General features: G+C 45.9%; 1 protein-coding gene across 1 annotated transcript in view; it reads right to left on the bottom strand.

The window, feature by feature from the left end:
• The window catches only part of Lgr1 (Leucine-rich repeat-containing G protein-coupled receptor 1), a 186,170-nt gene that overhangs the window by 8,436 nt on the left and 155,077 nt on the right, over positions 1-22,657 (bottom strand). The window contains exons 9-11 of the mRNA XM_077646568.1: positions 15,780-15,983; positions 13,042-13,238; positions 11,208-11,320 (exon numbers count right to left, since the gene is read on the bottom strand). Coding sequence (XP_077502694.1) covers positions 11,208-11,320; positions 13,042-13,238; positions 15,780-15,983 — 514 coding nt within the window. The remainder of the gene's footprint in view (positions 1-11,207; positions 11,321-13,041; positions 13,239-15,779; positions 15,984-22,657) is intronic.

Below are 22,657 nucleotides of genomic sequence, written 5' to 3'. Positions count from 1 at the left end.
GAATTCCGAAACGACGATTATCCTCGACGCTGTGGCTGAACAAATTTTGGCTACGTCGCGCTTCGAGAAGCTAGTAGGCAAAACATCCTCTCCAGTTCACGTAACTCATCGAAATAGCCAAAATTTGTTGGCCACAGAGCCTAGCATAACCGCATTTTCGAAATTCCAAAAACTGATATGGATATTATTTACGGTGGGCCTGTCAGTAATTAAGTAGCCTAAAGGTAGCTCTTAAAAAGTTAAATATTCAATATTAGTTAACCAGCGTGCTAGTTAGCACGTCCTAGCCGTATTCTGACGTACTACACCGCTGACTAATGCCATGCCGAAAAAAGCTCTCTTCTAACTCAAGAGGACTATTTTTAAATTGTGTAAAAGCTTAGGTGAAACACCTTGTACATCTGCTTTACGGAAAGCGGAAAAATCAGACTTCTGAAGCTTTTCTGGGGACCGGTGGCTGCTGATGATGGCTTCTCCGTTGCGAACGGCAGGTACACCGCTGCAAGAACCGCGGTGAAGAATGCGTGCTGTGCAAACACAATGGGACGTGTGAAACGCGAAAGCGAGGAGAGAGAGAGAGAGAGAGAGAGAGAGAGAGAGAGAGAGAGAGAGAGAGAGAGAGAGAGAGAGAGAGAGAGAGATGTAAACAAACAGAACCGTCAGCATTTTCATGCGGCAAGGGCGGAACAGCACTACCGTCGCGCCGTGTCGCAGTAGGCAGGTGTACCTTCTTGCGCTTTTGGAATGACAGGAGAGGGAACAACCCTACAACGCTGCCCAGTAACCTTCGGTCGTTGATAACTCCGCTTGAGAGAAAATGCTCTGAAGAATTGGGAATCGTGGGGTTTAACGTCCAGAAACGACAAATGGGCTGTGAGGGACGCCGCAGTGGCCGGCTCCAGATTAATTTCGACCACCTGGGGTTCTTTAACGGGCACTGACATCGCACAGCACGCAGACGTTTTGCATTCCGCCTTCATTGAAATGCGGCCGCCGCGGTCGGGATCAAACCCGCGACCTTGGGATCAGCAGCCGAGCGCCAAAGCCACTGAGCCACAGCTGCGGGTCAGGCGAAGAAAAAAAAAGTATTCTTGCTATAGGAGGTCCCACAATCGTTACTTCACCACATCGAAAAGATTTTGCATCTAAAACATTCTTCGGGTTCCTTTAACGATAAGGCAAGTACAGCGTACCGCTAAAAAGCCATTTTCGCTGAACGCCCCGTGCCGGTTCATATTTTCTTTTTTTTTCTTTAACCCCCTCTTTTTTTTTTCTTGATAGCGATAAGGACAAGATGTCGCCAGGAAGTGGCCCGGCAATTTCTTTTGTCGGTCCGCTCGCTATCGAGTAAGATCGTTCGAACGATCGGCCGATTGGGACGCGCGTAGAGAGTCGGTTTCACCGGTGTTCGGCGCATGTGCCATCGAAGACGCTTCTCCGCTTCCTCAAGTCTAAGTGCCTTCACCGGCCTCCCTCATCCTGCACATTGTTTTTATTTTGTTGCGCACGTGTGTTGCTGTTCTTTTGCAACTGGTGGCATTGAAGTGTGCGCCAACACAAACTAAACTTTTAGCTTATAAAACGTTTGTTAGGCCTGTACTAGAATATGCTAACACTGTTTGGTTTCCTCAGTCTGTAACCAATATTTCGCGACTTGAAAGAATTCAACGTAAAGCAGTGAGGTTTATTCACAACAGATACAAAAAAAAACGACTCACCAACACAACTAGCTGAAATCTCCAGGCTTGAAACAAGGGCAAAGCGCGCGCGACTAAAATTTCTTTATCAGCTCATTAATAACAATTTTAAGATCGGTTCATCAAAGTACATTTCACTGTCACTAAAACGTGCATTAAGAAACCAGCACGCGCACACGCTAACCGAATATCCTTATCACAGTGACACTTTCAAAAATTCTTTCTTCCCGCTAGTAACAAGAGAATGGAACCGTCTAGACGAATCCATAACTAACGCTGATTCATTTTCAAATTTTTGTACCGAACTAGAAGCCGTGTTTTAAAACTAGAGGAGTGGTTAGAAAGATTTTTCTGCATTTTTGTCTATTTTAAGGAGTACACGACGTGTTGTGCCCATGTTAATGTTCATGTTTTCGAACGAGCATGTTTTTTCTTCAGTTTCTTGAGCAAATCTGTCAACTTCTTTTGAGTTTTTTTTTTCTGTGATATGAACTGTCTAATTTATAGCTGTCTTTCGCACAGCCGCTTTTAGAAATGTTATTCTCTGCTGTGAGACGTGTTATGCCCACCTGCTGTCTCAACTTGAGACTGGCAGTATTTCAAATAAATAAATAAATAAATAAAATAAGCGTTTAGAAAACGCAGTGGTGGAGTCGACTTGCTGCATGCTGTGGAGTCGCTGGCGATGGCGGCCTCCGAGTGCCTGCTGGGGTAAATCCAACCCAATCGTTTTTAGAAGCGGCTGTGTGAATAAAACACGTAAACGAAGAGCCGTACGTTTAACGCAAGCAAATTAAGGGCGCTTAACGTTGTGAAGAAACTGATCGCTAACTGCATCAGATTCAGAGCTCTTTTTCTCCCGCTTTCAACGAGATTAGCGAAACGCTGGCGGGCTCGACGTAGCAATACAAGCCATTATGGGGGGCTAACTGGAGCATGGCTTATGAAAAAAGAACACTAGCGCTAAAGAAAAAACAGCGAACAGCAAGGAAAAAGGGCACACAATGGGCATTTTTGTCAAAATAGCGCAGGGAATATAGAAGAGCGCAGATAGAACAGTTCCTAATATTTTACGGTCACCACCTCTCTTCATTGTATTAATCCTCCAAACTTTCTGCCTGGCCAGCTGTCACGCGTAAATGCATTTAATATAAGTGGCAAGTTGGCCACGCGAATAATCTCATCATTCCAATTTTCTTTTTGCGCACATGAGTCCGCAGGATTTGTGATCCTCTTTTACTCTTTTCCTGTGAGTAGGTTTTATTGCTGCTCAGCCACGTATTTTATTTAGCGGCTGCCTATAGAAATACTAAGTAGGAGCAGGTAGATACCGAAGGAAGAAATGTGGCTATCATACAAAAAAACAAACAAAACAAAACAGAAAAAGCAGAATTATTGAAAGCGTGCTAGCCGATAATAGGTTTCGTTGAAAGACGCCGAAGAAATCGGGAAATCTTTGCTTGCAAGTCCAATGCCACTTTTCTGTTCTTTGAAGTCCTCTGCGAAAATATGAAGGAAGCTAGCTGGGAACAGGTCTCGACGTTTAGGCTGCTGATGGCGTCATGTGGGAAGGGGTGGGGGGAGCGGGTTGTTTATAGTGCTTGCTGCACATCTGCTAGTTGGTGGCGTGAAATAACTGGAAACAGCGCAGAAAAAGATGGCAGACCGCAGAGAGACATACACACCACAAATACTGATATGCCGCGCTTTTCTCCGGGGTTTGCCAATCATGTCATACCCTGACGAGCCCAAGTCTACCCCGCCCACTTTACCCAATCAAATTTCAGGTCTCTCGTGGCTATGTCAGAGCCTTTGGGATCATTACAAACGCTGCTCAGGATATTCATTTTCATCTAGGAATAGAATTTTATTCAAATTTGGAATTTTGCATATACCATCAATCGACGCTGCACGTCACAGTGGGACAAGGACCGGACTACATATTGACCTTGTGGGCGTATAGTTGTGGTGCGTAATACGTAACTCTAGCGTAGACTCAGCTATTAGACCCACCGCTTCGACACGCCGACCACATCGTCCAGGGGGACATAGACTGACACTACCACGTCTTCAATAACCAGAACGCATTTCGGGCTTTTGAACACCCTCGGAAGCCGGTAAAGGGTTGTGACTTGTGTTAGTTCAGCAACACATAGAAATATGTTGTTTCGGGACATGACGTCCAAGTAAGGATGCTGAAAACTAAACCGTGTAAATCTCAATGGCTTCACCAAGAAACCTTGTGCGTGCTCGAATTCGAAGCCTTTTATACTTCGCTTGCACACAGCCTGTGCGTGGAGGAAGAGAAAGATAGTGTAACGGCTGCGCGTGAAAGAGGACTCAAAAGCAGGTTCTCCACCTCTTTGCCAAAAGTTATTTTGTAGTGAAAGCTACATTGGCCACGAACTCGCAATTTCGCCGTGCTCGCATTCCCACCTGTGGTTGCACCGCACCACGTGACCAACCACGTGACTGGTCACGTGACCAACCGCGTGACGAACCACGTGACAAGAACTAGCTAGGCAACCAGACTAACCTGGACTTGCAATCAAGATTAACCAAGGCTAACCAAGCTATGTCTTAGCTTTCGCTACGTATATCCTGGCATAGCCGAGCTAAGCCATTGCCAATTTTTCTCCTTCCTTTTTCATCTTCGACTGCTTGCCGCGGTCGAATTTCGGCTAGTCTTTGCACGATGCTCCTTGTTCCGGCTTATTTCTTTTAACTTGATCATAGAATCGGAAACGACGGCACATTAAAGATTGTCAGAAGCACTAACAGCAGCAATAAGATATCCACGGTGTCCGCGAAAGCGTTTGGCAGTTTTTGCTGGAAGGCGTTCTCTTGTTTCAAAGTCTGGCGAAATGAGGCTAAGAGTAGCATTTTGCAAGAAAATACCACCGTGCTACATCACACACTGCCCGAGTGGGGTTCAGTGAACTGAAATAATGGAGTGATATTTCTATACAGCAGAAATCCGCGAATTTCACTGGCGGTAACTCGGTCCACCGCTATACAAAATCCTGTCCAAAAATTGCGGCCAACGTCCATTCGTATACATGGCCAGACGTTTTCACTGTTTCAATTGCAGAAACGGCACTCATCGGGTGTAATTCGAGCCGACGGAAAGCAGCGTCACGGCCATCCCGTTCCCGGTTTTCTGGGCTGTTCGGAGAACGCAGGGCAGCTCAATTCTCAACTCTTTCCTGTACTACGAGCACAGTCCAGCGCCTGTCTCGCGTATCAGACCCATGCACCGTGAGTGTCGGTTTGTCTGTGGCGAGGGCGCATGTAAATATTTGAGGGGAATGAAGGTGTGAGTGCACCTCCCTCCCTCCCGCAACCTCCGCGAGAAGTTTTCTGCTGAGAAACCGTACTAACCGCCGCCCCCCCCCCCCCTTTCTTCTCCGCCTCCCCCTTTTTTTCTGCAAATAAAGTTTAAAAAAACGCATGTAGCACGGTGCAACACCCTCGTGCTCTCCCTTCTTTGCTTATCAGAGTCCGCGCGCGCGACGCCTGGCATCTGGGAGCCATGCGCAGTCACCAACATCCGCTTTCTTCTTCTTTACCTGCGTTTATTTTTTCTTCTCTCTCTGTACATCTGCACAGTAGCGTCTAATGATCACCATAACTGAAAGCTTCGGTTCCGCATCGAACGGCGTAAAGCGAGTTCCCGTGCACTGCGTAGTGCCCATGCACACGGACACACACGAGCGGCGAATCTCACGAGAAAAAAAAACAACACGCGCTGGCTACCGAAGCGCGCAGCGCTGAGGCAGTGAACAGGCGGGAGAAGTAGCGAGCGGAACCAGAACCGGAAGCGAGCAAGCTAGCGGCGTGAGTGCAATTATGGGCGTCTAGCGCTTTCACCGGCGAAAGGGTGGATCATAAATGCTCTGAAATATTAGGTATCTGCTTAAATAGTAACTGGGTATTGCATACTTACACCAGAAGCTCACGCCTATCGACTTACGCGTCGACGAGTGACGTTGATAGAACAAAACGCCCCGCATTCCGCGGTTCGCAGGTTAGCATTTGAGGCGTCGCTGATAGTACGCCGCCTTGCTTACGGGGCACCTGTGCTGATGGCTTTTATGCCGACTGCAGCGTCCCTAGCGAGTGGAGGAATAAGCTTCGACCAGTACTCGCAGCGCACTCGCGACGCGAACTGCATTCGCGCTTTGCCGAAGCCACCCATTGCGCGAGGCTGCGTACCTCGGCCACGCTGGGCATACCATCAATGAAGCGCTCAGGCATGCGTCTATCGTGGCATAGAGGGTGTAGAATGCTGTCTCATTTTGCGTCCCAAGCGGCTGTGGGCGGTACTCCAATATAAACATTCAAGAGACTACAAGCGCCGACTGTGTTTTGCCTATAGTTCAGAATGTGAGCACGCTTTTACAGCAACCATAGAAGCTATCGGCGATAGTCATTGGCTACACAGTGGGCCAGTCACAGGGCCTCTGAGCCTGCGGAGGCTCCCTATTATATCGGTGTTTATCGAGAATGGCGGGCATGCAGGGTACACACCAGGGTAGAGTTTGTTTTACGTACATGCGGAACACACTGTGAATTGACAGCTTGCAGAATAACGAGCGGCCTCTACAATTCTCCAACCAAAAACCCATGTTCGCAGACGGCAATCTCGCATTGCATTATTGTTCGAAAAGGGAGGGGAAGGGGGAGATGTCTCTTTATCTGTATGAGAAGGAAGTTGTTGAAAGGACACAATAGAGCAGGGGTGGGAGCGCGAGGAGACAGGTGCTCGTCAAGGGAATGCATCTTTGTAACCTTTGGACCACTTCCATTAGCCCTCTATCTCGAAAGCTGGTGGCGATTGTCGGGGTTTCAGGTTTACGCCGATTAGGGGGCAGGCCCCCTCACCTTTTCGAAAAAGAATGTAGTGGAGGGCGACTGACTCCTCTCCCCGCGCTAACCCCTTCAGTCAGCAGACCCGGAAGTGAAACAGTGAAAACGCGGTGAACCTCCCTGAAAGTCAGCTTTCCTGCAATTCTGTTTACTAGACGCCCCGCCTTCATTCCGCAATGCTACACGATTAAGCCTAAAACGATTTCAGCTCCCATTCTTGGCACACCAAGGCGAACATCGTACGGAAACAAAGGCGCACCTTAAACCGATCATGAGGGCGAGCATGAAGCCGAACTTATACGAAACATCGCGAAACTTCGTCCGAATGGTATCCAGGAAAAAAAAAAAAAACTTCACCATAATGCAGCCCCGAGCTGGATCCCAATCAGGGGCGGCGAAAACACAGCAGCTTCGTTTGCCGACTTCTGAGACAACTCTGTCATCGCGGCAGCCTCTCGCGAGGCGTATTCTAACTGGTATGCTTCACGCGCACTGTGTGAAATCACCTATCGTTCATTAGTTCGTTCTGCGTCGCAAATGTTTTTTAAGGCCGATGAATAACGGGCGAGCGCTATGCGCATCATGCAGCGGAAGGCACCGGGCGCGCTGCCCAGCGCTGACAAAACGAAGCGACTGAACGCGGCGACGCGTAAACCACCAAAAGCGACGAAGGAAACTGAACATGCTGAGAAAACCGGCTAATGGTGGCTCAGGTCGCGAAAGCAGCCGTAGAGAATATGCACGCGGCCTAGCTAGAACACAAGTGTGCGAAGGTGGGCGCACATTTATAAGTCGAGAAACATGACGAAGATTCCAGTTTTGAAATATTACCATATATACGCGAGCCGTCCTAGAAAGCGGCATGGCTTTTTTTGCGATTAATTTCATGCTTACATATATTCTCGACAACGAGACAGGATGTTTCGGCTGCTATTTCAGGGTGATGAAATCTGGAGGCGAGCACTTTCCGAACCAAACTTCTCGACGTTTTCATTTCCCGTCTGCAGTACGTAACCGGTGATGCTGAAAACTGTCAGCCATTACATTGCGGTGCTTTGCGGCTTTGCAGCGTGCCTTATATTTTTACGAGCAGCCCTCGCAATTTCTGAAGACTTTTCAAGCAATGGGTAAATTTCAGTGGAGGGTCAAACACCTGCCACGAATGCGGCTAGAGAAAAAGGCGTCGAGAATATTGAGCTTGCGCCAAATCGGTCCCGAACCTGGAGGCTTTTGATCCTCCTAGTCGGGCCTTTGTAATTCTTGAGAAACACAATTTAAAAAAAAACAACGACAACAAGAAGCTGTGAAAGGCCGTCGACTGTGTTATTGAGACCAGAACATACTAATTCCGATTCTAGACCTTCTTTTAAACGTGAAATGCCGCTAATATATCATACAGCCTTATTTTATGACGTGTTGACTTAAGAGCGTGTGCAAGAGCTGCATAAATTAAAACATTAATTCACAATAGCTAGTTAGCTGAATTTCCACACGGTTTCGAAAATTACATATTCTTTAATGTATCTGTCGTCAAAGTTGCCATTAAAGGCGCCCAAGTGTTATACCAAGAGCTCATTGTTCGCGCCGCTAATTTACGGATAAAGTTGACACACATATCAACCAGCAGTGCCGGTTTCCGTATTGCTTCTTTTGACGAAGCATGAAATAATACCTTGCGAGCTCTTTATGATCTTAACACGACCTTGCAAGTCAAAAGATTCCCGCGTCATCCTGTCTCGCACAAGCGTTGGGTTCTGGGGAATGTAATAAATTGCTTGCCCAATAGACCGATCTCACCACGCTCACTCGCATGTGCGTAGCTTGTGCTATGAAGCTTGATGCAACCTTCAAACAGGCACAGCACATCGCACAGCACACGGGAGTTTTTGCATTTCGCCTCCATTGAAATACAGAAACTGCGGCGTGGTAAGTCAACGAACGCTATAGACCTCATATATATCTATTTTCAAAACCAGACATAAATACTATAACTGAAATTGTCAGTTTCGTTATAAATGCATGCAAACTTCTAAATAAACTGACTTTGCTCTGGGAACAAGTCGTACCGTGCAACTTCAAAGGGAATATATAGTTTTGTGTGCTACTACGCCTTTGCTGCCTTCACAAACTACTCCTCCACGAATGGTTATTGTCATGCAGTTCCGCCAAGATCTTCCACTACGGGCATCCTCCGCTGCAGTGGTAGTGGAGCGAAAGATTCAGTGAAATCAGTCTATCAGCTGGAATGAGCGGAAACTTAACGATGGCGTATCGCGAATGACGAAGCCAAAAGTGTCCAATATGCGAAAAATAGTGTAGGACTGTTCGTGACTTGTATGGTATGGTATATGGGACTTAACGTCCAAAAGTGACGTGGGTCATGAGGAACGGCGTAATGGAGGGCTCCGGATTAATTTAGACCCCCTGGTGCTTTAAAATTGCATTGACATCGCACAGTACAAAGGCGGTTAGAATGGGGAATGTGAATCTTGTCCGGTCATCGCGCCTGGACAAGATTCACGCTCTCCATCCTAACACCCTTCCCACGTCACGCTCTCCTCCCCCTCATCGGGCCTTCCACCTCGGAGTGAAGGCCCTATTTACACCCCGCCTGTGACGAATGCTTTGCCCAGACGAAGGCAAGTCCCTTTGTCGAAATGTTGGCAAGCTCACTGAGGCCTTCCACGGGAAGGTCTGAAGCAGGAGTTTAAGTAACATTGGATTAAATACGGTCAGCTGTCGAAGACGTAGTTACATTAAATTAAGGACGCCAACGTCCCCAATAAAACTAAAAGGTATCCTGTAAAAAATAATTGTTAGAGTCGTTGTGCCAGTTGCAAAGTTATTATAGGCAGTATTTGAAAACTAGCCACCTCTGCGTGCTCATTTATATCGACAATATTGTCACGTAGTGGTGACGGCAGTCGAAGCAGCGATGAAGACGGACGAAAGAGTCTTCTAAAAGAAAACTGTTTATTGGGCTGACTTGCACCCAAAATGGACTGAATCACTCGGCGGCGGCGAAGCGACAAGCGTGCTCGGCGGTCGTCGAACAGAATTCCCGCCGCTGTCGGCCGTGCTCAATTTAAAGCTGACAGCGAACTTTCGAGTTAAAGAGCGCAAAGTTACTAGAACATTCCGGAACAACGTAGAATCAGCTCTGCCTGGCTGCGATCAGTCGAGATAAATCTAGTCGCGTCTTGCGTCGCAAACAAAGCGATAGTGGTGTGGCGGCAGATTTGAAAAACGAACAAACACTGCAAATATTCGCGGCAATATACATAGGCCGCGAAAATTAAAAACATGGCACTTCGGCGTTCGTGACGGCTCTGCAATATGAACGATCTAAAACTGTCGTATGGATGAATGTGAACAAACTTGACCTGCTGTGTGCTCTGCGCTAGAGATAACGGACACTGCGATGTTTCAGTGGCCCATTTCAGATCACTGTTATCGTACGCACGCAGTATTTTTTTTTTGGCGAAAATAAAATAAAGAATAAGGACCGTACGAAATCCAGCGTAAAACCCCGATTACCCCCCCCCCCCCCCCCCCCTACCCGCTGCCGACTACCACAATAAGCGCTTTTTCCGCTTGCTGCAGGGCAGGACCACAACTCTTGACCACTGGCCTTACGCCAGCTAGCCAGCGAGATTCTGCAGTCATCGCAAAGTCACTCGCGCGCGTCAACTGCCGCGTCAGCCATGCTTGATAAGCGAGCATGCCTGTGATTAGCCAGTTGTTATTTGTCTTCAATGCTAGAAATTCCTCCCTGCAACAGGCCATCCTCTTTCGACTGGTCTAGCCTTAACGGCGGGCTCCGATGGGCGCTCCTGAGCAGAGCCCTGAATCAGAGAAGGAGCAGAAAATCTATCTCGGCCAACAGGAATTCAGGATTTTAATCCAGATCGGCAACTGAAGCGCGCTTTCTGTTTCGCGGAGCTAGAAAATGTGCTCCGGATCGCAGATTGAAATACGCCATAAAGTAGCATTTTGGAGAGCTAAGCATGTTTCATGGCTGGCAGCCGCTTCTAACCACTAACCAGCTAATAATTTAAAAGATATTAAGATAATAACCACGCCCAACATTCATGGGCAAAAATTTTGAATGTTGAAACATTGCAAGATACTGTAATATAGAATACCGAAGGTAATGGTTCATTCTTCTGATGCGTAATAAAACCATTCTCTTAACGTGTTTCCATCGATCGCGTCGAGCAGTTAAGACTGCCTTAGAACACCAATGGGGAACACTTTGGACGATAGCAAAAAAGCTAATAGCAAAAAAGCTAATAGAAAAAAAAAATTAAGATGCCGTCGGCTGGGCGAAGGATATATTGATTGCTGTGCTGAAATCTTACATTAGATGAAAAATTGCTTCCATAAACTGTTTCCTGCTCAAAAATTTTTTCCAGAACTGTCGGGTATGATCGTGGCTACATTCACCTAGGGGCGTCTGAAAGTAAACTTATAATATCCATCCGTAATCTGACGAATTTCACTCTTTAACCCAGCAAAGAAAAAAAATTCTTGGGCTAATTTCTTTTACGAGGGTAAAATGTTTTTGTTTTCGCGACCGCCTCTAGATGCCCATTTGAGGAGCATAATGTCATGCAGGAGAGCGGAATTCAGGAGGCGTACCCATTGCTCTTCTTGCGGCCTCACTTCAGGATGGAAGGTCCCCTCCATGTCCCGGGAGTCGAAGATGTTCCACGGACTGGACGACACGTTCGAGACCCGAGATTTCGGAGACTCTGCAAATACGGTACGCTCTTTGGGGACCGTACAAACGATGCCCCGTAAACACAGGCGCATAATAACGCCGTGGACACACGGCGTTTTTGTTTCTCTACGCTGTGTGCATGCCGTTGAGAAGAATTACCGATTACGTGAGAGCCTACACTATCGTTAGAAACATTAACAGACGTACAGAGGAGGAACGTACGACGAGGTGCGTTCCTTCTTTGGATGGTCGTGCCTTCCGCCCGTAATTTGCGTTACGGGGACCTGCACGCGAGAGCCCAGATGAGAGAAAAAAAGTTCTTATGCTCAGAGGGAAGGAGGAGAGAGGATAAGTGGCCGTTCTCCGAAGGACACTGCCCAAATTTCCGTGACGACTGCTAGATTATCTGTGATTGTGAGCTTGGCGGGAGCGTTTAAGGTGTTGAAAGCTGTTTATATAAAAAAAAAGGCCAATGCTGCAAAACGAGAGAGGAGGAATAGTTCCCGAAAGAAGGGGAAAAGAAAAAAAAACGAAAAAGGTTTAGATAATTTCTTCGCTTGAGCTGTTGAACGCAGCTTTAGATTGAGAATGGAACGCGAAATATTTAATAAAAGGAGAAAGTATGCAGCTGGAGGCTAACTTGGCGTCGGAGCACCGCCTAAAGCTTGAAACGCCGAAAAGCGCCCGGCTGGTTTGTGGAGCCAAACAGGCGGGCAGACGTGCGGGATTGAAACTCTTCGAGAGAGGATTACTTATAGCACCCGCAGCAAATTTTGAGTAGACAGGGGGCGTCCCCTGTGTGGAAAAGTCGATAAAAGATTGCGCCCACGGTGGGGGACGCTTCGAAGAGCTTCCGTAGCCGCACTGTTTCTCCCTTCGGGTGTTTTACTTCCTGTATCAGGATTTTGGTCTGGGCTAGTTGGTTAATTACTATCAGCAGATTAATCGAGCGCGAAGCTACGAGGACAGCAGAAAATACGCAGCACACAGCGGGCGCTGCTCAACTTTGTGCTCGGCAGAAAATGTTAGTTCTCCAAATCTCTTAGACTGTTTACAGCTTCTCCTAAGCCCTACGTAAGCTCGTTCCCTTGAACCTAAAGAGGTTCCGAAAGGGGATTTCCAAGTTGGTTCGACTCTTCGATAAGTATTTGTGTTCCTCTTGTACTGCTTGCAGCCCTTGGAACTTAGTTACTACTACGGATTATGTTGCATTTCTGCTTATTTAGCAATTTGTAATGTTTGATCAGAATGTCGCTTGCACACGAAAGAGGGCACTCGGCTTTAAGTTTGTAGCAGTTAGTGAAATATTGACTGTTGGCGACGGAAGTAGCTAAATTAAAGAGCAGCTATGAGTCTTGAACGAACCAACTTGCGGAATGCGGTAGTAGCTAATGAAATCAATTTTCGGTCGGAAAAATATTCCATAATCAATCCCTAAGAAAATCAACGACGCTCTGTATATTGAAGTCCTTTGTTCTTTTACTAAAGCTTGAGGCTTGAGTGGCGTTTCCCCCGTACCAACGTATTTTCTTTTCGTCCCCCCCCCCCCTCCCGATCGTTCTTTATTTACATTCTACTATTTTACTCATACTCGCGTCGCCCTATTGGAATGAAAACCCTCTTATCCAATTTGGCATTATCCCGTCGTTTCTGAGTAGCCGATGGGAATGAACTTTTGCCAGTGTCCCTTTCTTTTGTGTCGAGTATTTTCTTTGGCTCTTACTAGTCCGTAGTATATGCCGTACAGCTCACCGTGAATGGTGCCGAATTCGCTGAACACGTGTCGAACGAACCTCCTCGTTGGCTGCGTTGTGGTCAGCGCGTTGCTCAGTTGAACCACAAAGAAGCGCTCGAGTAGCTGGAAGTCGTGTTCCTCGCCGATCGCCGGAGGCCTGTTCTGGCGCCGACTCATCGCGGCCCTGTCCTCCGAGTCGCAGTGCTCCTGGAACCTGAACACGCATCGCTGAGAGTCACCTGCTGCTCCGCTGAACAGCTGCACTGGGGATGGAATTAAGCAAACAGGCTGTAACGAGTCAAGTTTTACGTTGCGAAGCCCGAGGAGCGCTCTCTTGCACACTTTGCGCACTGAATAAAAATGTGTTAAAACACTGGTGCGGTTCCTCACAGTGCACCGGGAGCCAGATTCCCAAGAAATTTTTACCTTGTGTTTGGCGCATCATAGCCTGAGTTGCTTTTGCGCCATTAAAATTAATATAACTAACTAACTAACTAACTAACTAACTAACTAACTAACTAACTAACTAACTAACTAACTAACTAACTAACTAACTAACTAACTAACTAACTAACTAACTAACTAACTAACTAACTAACTAACTAACTAACTAACTAACTAACTAACTAATCAAGAAATTTACAGGTTACCAGCGCTGGCCGCGGTAGTGGTAGCATATCAAGAAAGCGTTGGCGAGCTCTGAGCTGCTTTTGCGCAAGAGAAGTTTTGCGAATCTTAGCCCTTCATTCCTGTAAACGCGGGTACTTTTGAATTTTGGCTTTCTGAAATTCGCGCGCTGGTATTTGACCCTTGCGGCAGAGTTGCGAAACGTATAGAGCTGTTGAGCCTTCGCGCAATCGTAGGTGCTCGCAGTGTTTTGCTCTCCTGGCCGCTGCAGCCACCAAGAGTGAGAAGTGAGCCGTCTATTTAATCATAAGACGGGCACCTTGTGGCTCGTTCAGCCCAGGAAAGGGAGGAGAGCAGTAGATAGTACACGACCAAAAAAGAAAAAAAGAAATCTTGAGTGAGAGAGCGGTTAGCAGAAGGCGCGGTGGCGATAATGAGACCGCGGATTATAAGTAGGCTCTTGGCGAAATTCGTAAAAAAGAAAAGGAATTGAGGACATATGATTAAAACAGAACACAGAGTGCCAAAATTCCGGCTATCTCGCGGCCAAATGGCACTTCGTATTTTGCGCAGCGCTTTGTCAGCAGCGTGCGCGGCAAGTATGGAAAGCAAGCTGGCAGTACGCTTCAAAAGGTGATTAGCGGTGTTCCTGCATGTTTTGTATTAGGATGACAATTTCTTTTATCCCGCTCTTGTCGAAGAAGCTCGAGGCGGCAAATAAGACTGAACAACTGAAAGCATAGATTAACCAAAGGACCGATCGAACTAGCGGAAACTTTAACCTTAAAAAACGCGTGCCAGCAACAAAATTTTGCGACTCGAAGATGAGCTTGCTCATAATCTTGTTGGGGGAAACTCTGCGTCCTTCGGACCTATTACCCTTCTCGTTAATATGCAAATTATCGGATGGTGAAAATCAGCCGTTTTTAACGATCACAATGCTGAGCATAATGAAGAAATAAAATCTGGCCTTTTTTGTTGCTTCTTTTAGTTTTAGACTTTTACTTTATTTTCTGCTGCTCTCGACCGCATACCGTTCAGACATAAACCCCTACCAGACTGTGTTCGAACATACAAGGTTTACGATAGGACCTTAGCTAGGAAACTTCAATTCTCGAGGTAGTATGTTTTGAGTGTTTACTGGAATCGGGTATTTTTCTACGCTTTACTGCTCAAGGTAATTTTAATGCAGGAACACTAAACAACAAGTTCTTCAACTTTTCTATATCGGCTAGAATACGGCTGCCTGACGAGCTGTTGGTCCAACGTGAATACCCACTGTAAAAATGTTATGCCGCGTGCAAACAGCTCAACGACAGTGCATTTTCTGTTTTTTTTTTGCCGTTCTTTCAAGCGACCCGATATGATCATTAGTACAGGTCAGTGCATTTTTTAACTGCACTGAAAACTACACTGCTTTTTCATGTGCTGTCACTTGTGCGGGAAATTGAACAATGCTTACAGTTTTGCATATGTAATCATTATTGATCGCATGCATGTAGGCTAGACGTGCTGCTTTTGTAATAACCATACGCAACAGTTTTCAATGAATGCATGGGGAACATTCGCCACTGGGGGACTTTATAATGCAGGTCTCTAAGCTGTCGGGGCAACTTATCCAAGTTACTACGGGAGCGTCTGAGATACGCTTCCTTGACAGTCTCATTTTCAACCGTCAGATTACTGTCGCAAAATATGCGCAAGCAGCTCTATTTTTTCCCCTTAGTGCTTCACATGAAAATGCGGAGCTTTATAACCTGCTGCCTCTGTTGCGTTACACGCCTTAGTTTTTTCGCATAGAATCTAGCTCACGCAAATGGCACTCGCACTCACCGCACGCGTTGTAAATAGGTTACTGGGAAAAAGGAAATACACAGTAACTGGTTCACAGTGCGTGGCCATCTTAACCTAACCTCGTCGCTCGGATTGGGGGGGGGGGGGGGGGGAGCAAGGAGGAAAGGGAAGCGTCTGCCATGATAGGTCATGTACCCGCACGTATCAAATGTTTGCCACCACTTGGGGACATCGGATGTGCTTTGCGAGAAGACGCCACAGACGAAACTGTTCCGGCCAGCGCGACCGGAGAAGCGTTTCGAGGCCTTGTGCTCTAGACAGGGATAGTACCCGCCTGCTGTGCTCTTCCGGGTTGTGGGTTTCCGGGAACTGGAAGGCGCAGCAGTGGTAAGGGTAAGTAAGGTGAGCCACCCTTATGAACCGGAAGTGGTAGACGGAAGGGAACTCGTGAAGCGCTGGAGCGTCGCGGAGCTCGAGCACTTCCAGGGACTCCAGTCCACGCGTGGGAAGCTTGGTGAGGCTGGTTTCCGAAAGGTCTCTGCGAGGGTTTGGAGCAAACAAAAAGAAGAAGCGAGAAAAAACGTTCTGCTTATGAGCTGTGTACATAGCGGCCCAGTCTTACTCTTTTTTCCTTATGCTTCGCTTTGTCTTCCGGGAGCTGGTCTTAGATGGGGTGTACTGCTCGGCGTTTCGACGAAGCATGGCTTGCTCTCCCAAACATGCGGATATCAAGCATTCGGATACCTCCCCAGCATGCGGATATTCGCTGCGTTACTAGCAATTTAGCATTACGTTTTCAAAATAGCGCAGACATTCTTCCACGTCGGCTGATATGACGCGTTGTACATTTCTAGCAAAAAAGTCGTTAGTGACGCGACATGACCGTTACAACGATCGCTTCGTTTACTTATTCGAGCCTGCATTGTAAATAAGCGGCGTTGTGTATCGGCGCTGCTGCCATTTCGACTGAGTCAGAATTGCGGGCTTCTTGGGGTTTTTCAGCAGTAACGTTCGAAGCAGCGTAAACGACGAGGAGCGACACCTAAATTAACTAACACAGCGCTGACTGTCAGCCGCATTGAGTCTTGGAAATCACATGTACCAGGTGCTTCGAGTTATTCGATACAGATTTTTATTTTGAAAGCAGTGAAAAATACGCCGGTGGTGGTCTGCGCAGATAAATTTTAAGGCGAGGGGGACATTGTTTACGCGACAGAAAGCAAACAAAAAAGACGGGATTGATCAATCAGCATTTTATTTTTTAAATTTAGGGCGAAATAACTTATTGCGAAATTGGAGGCCGTAAACATCGGAAGTAAGCTCACTTATTACAATTTTTCAATCGGCGCTCCGTGCTCCGAGATATCGAACGTGAAAAAGGTACCTTGCAAAAAAGGTACGTTGCACATTCATCAAATGGCGTCGCTGCACATCGCGTTGTCACGAAAAGAGCGGCAACATCATTCGCGTCATTAAGAACGTGGACTGCATAAGTGTTTCCTGCATTAAATATTTGAGCGACGCCGTTAGATCATTGCGCAACGTGAAAAAGCCAACCTAACGCGTTTTCAAAAGCGCGTTTTTCAAATTCAGTACTTCGAACCACAATGCCGATTTCAGCATTTTAAAAACTGAACTCGTCTTCTGCGTTCACGGCCATCAATTTCGCAATATAATGTTGTGTCCTAAAGCCAAAAGTAAAAATTCGTTTTGTTAATTTTAGTCAATTCATTGTCTTAACTGCGGTTTGTCATGTAAATAACGTTCGCCTTGCTGCACAACACATCTGCGTACACGGCACGGAAGGATTTTTTACGGCTATATCGAATAATTTGAAACTCACAGTATATACAAAGCAGGACTCGCAAAGAATAAAAAAAAGTAAAGTTGTGCAAACAATACAAAAGAAAACAATGCTATTCGCTTCTTGGAGGCAAAGCCAAGTACACAAGCTCCTTATTAGATAAGACAATGGGCGGCACGCGGACGCATAGTTTACCCAGCGTGGTAATTTTGCGGCTGTCAATAATTTCCCTCGTTTTACGGTGCTCGCGTTTTTTGCAGGTACTGCATTCCTCAACTATTGGCTGGTAGACGCGTCCGATAAAATAAGCGTTAAGTGGCAGTATAACTTACTAGAATGAAATCATATACCTGTATGTAGTACGTACGTACAAATACAAATATGACTATGTTGCACGGCCTTAGCAACATTAAGCACTGAAGTTGACTTAAGTGCTGTCAAGATTCTACCTTGTGGACATTTAGCTCACATTTTTTTTTCAACATTACATGCAGCTCCATCCCCTCCCCGCGCTATGTTTTTTTTCTTTTTTTTGCTGTGTGTAACTGAGCTGTTGAAATCATGCATTAAATGTTGATGCCATGTGTTGGCAACGTGGCGAAGTGAAGAACCGCATGCTCTAAAAACTGGAAACTTGCCAGTTCGGTGAGATGCCGCCGATGAAAGAGAGTATTTCACACGCAGCGATCTCAGTGGGTTCCTTTTCGACGACGGGAAACAATAATCATACATAGACAGGGCAATGCTGAAACTGTCAGTATTTGCCTTGTGGATAAGCTCGTGGGAGCCGCCATACAGTGCCAGCACGTGGGGGCGATAGTCTACTGCCGTCGAACGCCGACCGCTGGCGAGGTTTGTCGAGGCTCACTTGGCTATATAATAATAATAATAATAATAATAATAATAATAATAATAATAATAATAATAATAATAATAATAATAATAATAATAATAATAATAATAATAATAATAATAATAATAATAATAATAATAATTGGTTTTTGGGGAAAGGAAATGGCGCAGTATCTGTCTCATATATCGTTGGACACCTGAACCGCACCGTAAGGGAAGGGATAAGGGAGGGAGTCAAAGAAGAAAGGAAGGAGAGGTGCCGTAGTGGAGGGCTCCGGAATAATTTCGACCACCTGGGGATCTTTAACGTGCACTGACATCGCACAGCACACGGGCGCCTTAGCGTTTTTCCTCCATAAAAACGCAGCCGCCGCGGTCGGGTTCGAACCCGGGAACTCCGGATCAGTAGTCGAGCGCCCTAACCACTGAGCCACCGCGGCGGGTGCTTGGCTATATTGCCGGTAATGAAAAAGCCGTATTTTTGGCAAAAAATTAGATGCGCGTTTTTCCAGTTCTTTCGATTTGTGACCGAAAACACCGAAACCTGAATACAATGCGCTGTGACTGGCAGTACCAAAAAGTCGGAAACGATAAAGAGTGAACCCTTTCTTCAGTCTTTATTATCATCCATGACTCAAGTTTTTATCATTATCCATCACACAAGCACCGCCGGACGTGCAATGCCTCGTGAAGGTGCTCTACCTCTGGGACTTCCAATGGCTAAATGCGTGAGAATACAGGGACGGTTCTGCATTGGCACATGTTTCTGAGTTCTCTCTGTGTCATTGAAGGAGTACGATTGCCAAAATACGAACAGTTGCCGTGGGGGGGGGGGGGGGGGGGGGTGATATAACAGGTAATTTCATTCCGTTCTATTATGTTATAATCTGTCGCGTATAATCCCGGTGACCTCGGTGCCCGCCAGTGCGCCATTCAGTGACGAAGGACGAAAACGAATTGAAGTGGAATAGAACTGATCTGTTATGCTGCCCAGCAGTAGTTAGCATTGTTTAAGGCTGAACGGTTCTTAACACTTCAGCATGCCCGCTGAATAAATCTTGTGTGGCGCCAACCGCTGAGCTCATTTGTATGAATAATGTCGCATTAAAGAACAAAAGAGAGCGGTGACATTTCGTTAGTGTTGTGCGCAAAAGTTTGATTCAGACTGTCGTTTTGTTACTGAAAATTTGACAAGTGCAAAAGTTCAAAATTTTGCAGTTTCAATCCTCTGAATGCGTAGTTGCGCAAGCGATATTTTATGGGAATGTTGTAAATTACGCATGTATCATTGTTATAAAAAGGAAAAAAAAAACTGACGTTTCAAACTCAACGCGGTGTCATTATTTCATAGATAAGTCTTCTGCATGTAAGCATGACTGATGATGCCAGTTTCGTGTGCTTTAAACTTTGTAACTCTTTAAGATATATATATATATATATATATATATATATATATATATATATATATATATATATATATATATATATATATATATATATATATATATATATATATATATATATATATATATATATATTGCCTTGGAAGGATGAAATGTCTTCTTTAGTTATGTGAAAACTCAGTTGTAGATAGATAAATTTTAATATTTTTTAAATTTCATGATACATTTCAAAGCCATCGGGGCGGAAAGCGATATTGTGCTTTCGAGATTCATTGCAGAGAGTTTTTGTAATGAATGCAGCAGACTTCATCATTGGTGCAGCAGGCGCTTTATGGGAGCATTTTTGAAGCTTTCGCTCAAGCGAGCTTCTGATTCAAATTATACGTTCAACGACCTTGCCTTATTGAGCGCGACTGTTCGTGGACTTTTGTAGCGTGTTTGACTATCAACTAGCTTAAACCAGTGTCTTACTGTCATATGTTCCGCTTCTGTTTCGTGGTGCATATGTTTTCTTTAAAACCCGGCCATTTATATGTAAGTTAGGTGTTTACATTGGGGTTTTTAGGCGCCGATAACTTTGCTAGCTTTAAGGCTGTAAATTATGTAAAGCGCATTTATAAGCCTTTTAAAGAATATACTTCCGAGCTTGTATAAACTTGGCGAAACAGAAGAAAGCCACACGTTGCGGGTTATTTATTTTTTGACGCATGTGCAAACGAATTCATAGTGAGCCATATACTAAATTCTCCCAGCCCACAGCTAGAGCCCATCCTTAAGAGCCCGAAGGGTATGAGTTTAAATATGCGTAAACTTAAATTGATCCACGTTTGCTTCAATAAAATTATAACGTATCTGTAGCTTTACTGACAAATTAGGTATACAGAAGCAAAATTTTAGAGAATTGAGTGGGAACAAGAACAAAGCAATACGTTGGTTACAGAAAAGGTGTTGGGTTGTTTGCATCAGACTGTTTTCATTTAGTTTCATTAAATTTACGAATAGGAGCGGTCCTGTCATCCTTAGATGAAGGGATGTCAACTTTGCCAGCCCACCTCTTAAGTTATCTTGCTCTATGTAGCCTGCGTGTGCCCTTGCTAGAAACAGGTAAGGAGTTACGAAGCGACCTAGACTTGTTATCATAATAATATTCGCTACAGTTAAGAAAAACACCGGAGAAAGAAAAAGCAACAATTTTTTTTTACAAGCCCGTCTTCCATAGGTCACGTGAAGTCAAACAGGCTCACTTTGAGATTCATCACGAAATTCATAGGCGACGTTGCTGCATATGGAAATCAGGGGATCTTACTCTGCAATGCAGGCTCGCTGATGTTTGGAAATTGAAAATAAAATGTAAAAAGTTGCTCTGTTGACACTCGCCGTACCAAATCGCTTCTCAAGAAGCAAGTTCCAGAGAAGTCTTCCGACATACAACAATATTTGAGAGGCAAACTGAAGCCAGGCGAGAGACGAAAAGGGCGACGGGCATTTTTTTTTCTGTGAGTGAGTTCATTCTCTTTTTCAGACTAAGCGCAGTATCTATATGCACGTCTTGCTATACGCAACGTGAACAGTTTGCACTGCAGAGCTTCGTGTGGCAAAAAAACATAAGTCATCCATGTTTTGATACGCGCTATAGATGCACATCGGCGAGCATGGCGGCCTAGGACCCTATTAAGTCGGAAGATACCTTGCAGAAGGTGGCCATCAAGGCCGGTTCTTGACGTAGACTGGCGTGAGCGTCTCGACCGATAAGTTGGCCTCGACAGTTTCCATCTCACAGAAAACCAGTTTGAAGCGCGTCGGGTGAGTCCTCAGTGCTTTTTAGAAAGAGAGGGAGGTAAACTACTAGGCCTGTTGGAGATGCAAGGACATGGACCAAAGCTGTTCCGGTTGGCTGCCGTGTACGGTAGGATGGGGGTAAAGGGACGTAAAAATCAACTCCAAGAAAAAGGAAGGACGTGGTGTGAATGATGGGCCAGGAAGCGGTCGAAAGCTTTATGGAAATAGCCTCACTCCGTCCACTTTCTTGCCGCGCACATACATCTTCTCTCGATAGCGTGCACTGTACGTACATCCTGAGCAAGCACTGAAGGAAAAGGACAAGAAGGTTGGTTACTCTTAGGTCGGCGTTGTGCACAGAGCGGTTCCTTGCCTATTACCGCCTTATCACTTCAAGACGCAGCTGGCAGCATGAGAGCTCACAGCGTGAGAATGTGTGCTCGGTTGCTTCGTCTGACGTTGGCTGTGCTCGTAACACCCGCGTGAATGAAACCACAGCTTAAATCTATTTGCATTCGAGGAACGTACCGTCTGTGACTTAAATCACGAATTGCTTGTGAAGGAAGGAAACGCGGTTCTCATAGGCCCGTGTCACAACACAGGGTGTACGGGGCTAGTTTGTGTGACATTACGTTGCTAAAGAAGATTGCGTGTTGCTTAGAAATTCACAGGACAACATAAATGAGACGACGGAGTATGCAAAACGAGGAGCAATTGTTGCTAAGTGCGCTCAGTTGTGTGTATTTCGTTCTCTTCTTTATGCTGCCCAGTGAATTTCTAAGCAACGCGCGAACTTGTTTACCAACGTAGTGAGCGTCACGCTAGTACTATACGGGCTTGAATGCGCACAGAAAGCCATGAGATAATTATCGAAAGTGCTGCATCGGCGGGACACGCTGAGTTTGCGGAGCCTATACCGGCGCAGCCCCCGTGTTGCCAATGATGCCCCGTGGAGTGGCAGCTAAGAGGGCGCGTCGTCGTGCAGTCGGCTGTGCTCCGTATACAGAAGCTGTTTTCTAGGCTTTCTACCAAGTCGCCGAACATCGCCCAAAGCTAGGCCATGAAGACTCTGCCTGCATGCTACCAACGAATGAGATTTTCGAAGACATGCACCGGCCATTCAGTACCACGCTCAACGTGACGCGCTGCCACGTGTCAGAGTCACGTGCTGGGAAAAGCTGAAGAAGGTGGCCTGCTGGGCTTGTGGTACAACGTAATTTGGAAATACTGGATATAAATTAAAGCAGACAATTGACTTTGGTTGTTTCAGTTCTGTGTCCGTTGTCTCATTTTCTTTGCTGCGTTGTTCAGGTATATGCAAAGCTGCTTCTGCTCAACATGAACTGGTGGGCGAGTTGGTCAGACATAGTTCTT

Source organism: Amblyomma americanum, chromosome 1 (assembly GCF_052857255.1).
Source record: "Amblyomma americanum isolate KBUSLIRL-KWMA chromosome 1, ASM5285725v1, whole genome shotgun sequence".
Taxonomy (NCBI): Eukaryota; Metazoa; Arthropoda; class Arachnida; order Ixodida; family Ixodidae; genus Amblyomma; species Amblyomma americanum.
Note: the sequence above shows the minus strand (reverse complement) of the source record. Positions and strands in the feature narration are given on the sequence as shown.